General features: G+C 36.9%; 1 protein-coding gene across 2 annotated transcripts in view; it reads left to right on the top strand.

Moving 5' to 3' along the window:
* rgs19 (regulator of G protein signaling 19) overlaps positions 1-4,345 on the top strand; it is a gene marked incomplete at its 3' end in the record, with an annotated part of 58,290 nt that extends 53,945 nt beyond the window's left edge. For both annotated transcript variants that reach the window (XM_024294039.2, XM_024294038.2), the window contains 1 exon segment: positions 3,989-4,345. In XM_024294039.2, the coding sequence (XP_024149807.2) occupies positions 3,989-4,177 (189 nt within the window).

The following is a 4,345-nucleotide window of genomic DNA, read 5'->3' as shown; positions in this document are numbered from 1 at the left end:
TCGCCCATCAGTAGCCGGGATAGGCTCCGGCACCCCCGCGACCCCGAAAGGGAAGAAGCGGTCAAGAAGATGGATGGATGGATGATTGTTATACAGCCCAATAATCCATATTTTTTGTGGCTTCTGAGGAAATGGTTTGTATTTCTTGAGTTTCTATGTATCTAATTGTAGTTCATTTTAATTACAGTGACAAAAAACTTGTGCAATAAATAGAAATTACTTAAAAAATGTGAACAAAATAAGAATAAGATCTTAGTCAAATTGGTCCACCTTAATAAATCATCATCAAATCTAAAATTAGCACTTATTCTTAGGAGATAAATGTCAACTTTTGTTTCTAAAATACCCACAATGAATGCCAGCCTAACTTATCAAAACTAAAGAGTTTCTCATCACCTTCAAAAAATATATATAAATTTAACACCTGAAAATGTAAATATAGTGGCATGAAGTTTTATTAAAAGTGCTGTCATGCAATACATTTTTGTGCAATTAATTAATTGTGACCCGTAATGAGTTATTATAATTTTTCAATTTTAATTGTAATATTTTAACCTATTAATAGCTGTAAAAAGCCTAATTTTTTGGTATTTTTTTTAAGTTTGTGACATTCTGCAACATCATCATTTTATCCAGATCATTTTATTTTATTGTCATTAATGGCCCGATGATATCTTGCGCTTATTTCTAACTTAAATTATTTTGACAAAATATATTTTTATGTTTTTATAAAATATTGAAAGTTATTTAATGCTCATTCATTCTGGAATAATATTCCTGCCTTTTTATTATTCATAATTATGTTAAAAAGTTACGATTTTAAAAATTGCCATTCTGCTAGCTTTTTGGACTATTTTGGAATTGACTATGATTTTTTTTTTGGCTATTTTGGAGCTTAGCTAATATTTCAACTACATGCTAGCTGTTTTGGCTAATTTAGGATTTGCTTATTAAGTTTTTTAAGGATATAATGAATTTTGTCTATTTTTTTTTTCAACTATATGCTAGCTGTTTTTTACTAACCTAAGTTGTCTTTTTGTTTTTTGTTTTTTTGGTTTTTTTTAGGTTTTTAGGCTAATTTGGCATTTAGCTAACATTTAAGATGGCTATCAACTTCAGCTTTTTCAGCTATCAGCTTCTTCATTTTGGTTAATTTTGGATTTTTTTCAGTTTTTTATGCTAATTTTGAGTTTAGCTAATATATCAGCTTCAGCGTTTTCTGTTTTCAATTTCAAGATCTTCAGCTATGATCACTAGCATCTTTAGCAGCCACATTCAGCTTACAGCATTCACACTAGCATTATCACAGGTAATGCTCTATATCTAGTTCATATTTATGTTAAAAATGTACAGTGTTAAAAAATGAGTTTTCGAGTGTTTGATAAATGTTAATCCTGTTCGGCCCACGACCCAAGGTGTTTTTTGGATTTTGGTCCCTTGTTGATTGAGTTTGACACCTCTGATGTAGAGCAAAGATGAGTAAAACGACTTAAACCGGGTCATTATCTTGAACGTCTAACATCAAAGTTTAGAATCTTTACAAATATCAAATTGTTGACAGTATATCCTACACAGACAATACAAGTTTCACAAAAAACATCACTATCAGTACACTTGAATTCTCTGTAAATGACAGAATAGGTTGTTGTTTCAGATTTATACCAAAGGCTTCCTTTAAAAACTGGATCAAAAGTGCAGATGGAGCATCCAGACTGACATGTTCTACACACTAAACAACCGTAAGCAGATGCTGCCAAAATCCTCCAGACTAATCAGATCTATAGATGAGTCACTGCAGTCAGGATGGGAGCTGGACTGTAGAAGAATTGGAGATTTGTCTGAGATTAAATAGTTTGTGCCCTCTAGTGGATCAGTCAGAGAATGCATCCACTTTGACAGTCGAAACTATCATCGTTATCATTTGCAGCATGTCAGATGTTTTCTTTTAATGCTCACTTTTGTCCATTTTAGGCTTTATTTTGATGTTTAATTTACAGTTTGACTTAAGAAAAAGTCACTAACTAAGTTTGCAAACTAATATTTAAAAATGTCTCTACAAATAAAGTTTTAAATGATTGATCATTAATATCAATGCATGAGCAATTATATCACTAACAAAGTTAGAAGTAGGTTTTGTTTGATGCTACAGCTGACCAATGTCTTCGACTGTAACTACAACAGCAATCATGAGATTTAATTTGTGCCATTAATCCCGAACATTCCCAGTATGACATGTATGGAAAACGTCGCGCTTCCAGAGGAATTTTCAGTGATTGCTGAGCCCCAGCCAACTTGGCACTGCTGCTTTCCGTGTGGTTGAACCAGCTTGCCTTAAATCTGCCGCGCGCCTCACGCTGACCTTTAGCAGAGATGAAGCTTCCCTTTGTTTCCTTGCCAGCCCTGATGGAGAACTGGAGGTGGCTGCATCCTATTTTAGTCCAAGCCTGGATCTCTTCTCTTATGTCACCTTCCTCTAGCCGTTCCTTTGAGACAGCGTCTTGATCGGAGATCAGATTCTGCACCGCTTCTCTGTTGAGGATGTGGAACATCTTGCTTTGGTTCCTCCTGTCATCAGGTGGAGTAAAAAAAACTGATTTGTGTGGAATTCTCCCGCCTTTTCTCCCAGAGAGAAGGAACTAAAGTTCCTAACCAAAGGCAGGCACTAGAAGCTTCTATTGATGAGGAACCTTCTGTACCTTTTCAACCATTAACACGATCATCGTCGTTCCAGTAGATTCTGAAGGAGAAAAGGGGCGTGATGTGTTTGTGTATGTGTCACAGGTGATGGCTCAGGTGTTAAAGGGTTAAGGACATTCAAGGAATGTAAAATAGTGTGAGATGTGTGTGTGTGACAGAGAAGCTGAACAAAGTCAAAAGGCCTTGATGGAATAATTTAATTTTAAGTGATTTTTCTTTTTTTTTGTGCAAATAAAAGCTAAAATGGAGCTGCGTTCACACAAAACGTGATTAGCGCATTGGGGCGTCCAGTTTTAACGTTGAGTCTGCAATGTGATTTGAGGGTACGGCACATCGGTTTTTAGCGCCCTGTCGCGTAGAGTTAAAAATGTTGAACTTTGGCGAGGTTGAGGCATAACGTCAACCAATCAGTGACTCATTGACTTTGGGCATTTCTTTCTTTTGATTCACTCAATTCAGTTCGATTCAATTAAGTTTTGAGTTTACATGGTTTGCACATTTTGACACATTTGTTTAGAAATACATTAATAATCTAAATGTTTTGAAGATATTCGTGTTATTTTGATACAGTTCACATGCTGTAAAATGTATTAGCGAATCAATAATGAGAATTTTAATAGCATACAGTGTTGCATGGATTATCAAATGGAGAAGCTCCAACAATTGTGCTGTCTCTCCAGGAAAGGGTTTCAGTTTGGCCACTAGGTGGCGATCGCGCTATAGCATTACACCTTATTCCAGAAAAAGGAAGAAAACAGTGCTTTAGACTACAAATGGTTACTTAAAAAATATTTCCTTAAAAGAGTTTGGAAAATTCCTGTCTGTGAGTTTATAAAGATGCTCATTTAGTCAGCGATGTATGTTTAGGTCGACCGAGCGTTAGCATTAGCCGTCCTATGGGAAATCCCATTATATGTTAGCATCAAGCTACCATCATGATCGATCTCTAATTTTATGGATCAATTATTGATCTATCAAGCTTCGATCGAATAATTGATTTTATGAACCCAGCCCTAGTTTTATGCAGTTGGTGTCTTTTCAGAAACTACACAGGATTCTTAAAAAGAGGGATATTTTTTAAAGTGTTTACATTTTCTAACACAGGTGTAAGAAAGGGTATACAGTTATAACCAATAAATCCACTTTGAATTTCTAAATCAAGATCAACTAAAAATCATAATTCCAAACAAATGTGTGGAGTTAAATCAAACTAGCAGCTTTTCTTTCCACCTGTTTGTTTGTTAGCATCTGCTAGCACATCCTCCTGACGGGCGCGTGCGTGTCTCCACAGGTGAGCCTGGACGCTCGGGTTCGGGAGGTCATCAACAGGAAGATGCAGGAGCCCACGCCTCACACGTTCGAGGACGCCCAGCTGCAGATCTACACGCTCATGCACAGGGATTCCTACCCACGGTTCCTCTCCTCCAACATTTACAAGTCGCTCATCCACGGCGGCTCGCGCACCTCCTCGGAGTCTTAGTCCCACCCCTCCTTCCACCATCCCGCCGGACTGCTGTCACAGCGTTTCAACTCTCCTCTCAAACACCTTCAGTCCAAAACTTTTCTACCACATTCTCCTTTTCTTCAGATCCAGAAAATCTCCAACTTCTGCCACGGTTTGGCTTTGCTCTGTGCAAGTTCCCTCTTT

The sequence above is a fragment of the Oryzias melastigma genome, linkage group LG7 (genome assembly GCF_002922805.2).
Source record: "Oryzias melastigma strain HK-1 linkage group LG7, ASM292280v2, whole genome shotgun sequence".
Classification (NCBI taxonomy): domain Eukaryota; kingdom Metazoa; phylum Chordata; class Actinopteri; order Beloniformes; family Adrianichthyidae; genus Oryzias; species Oryzias melastigma.
The sequence above is the reverse complement of the archived record's forward strand: the minus strand, read 5'-3'. Positions and strand labels throughout refer to the sequence as shown.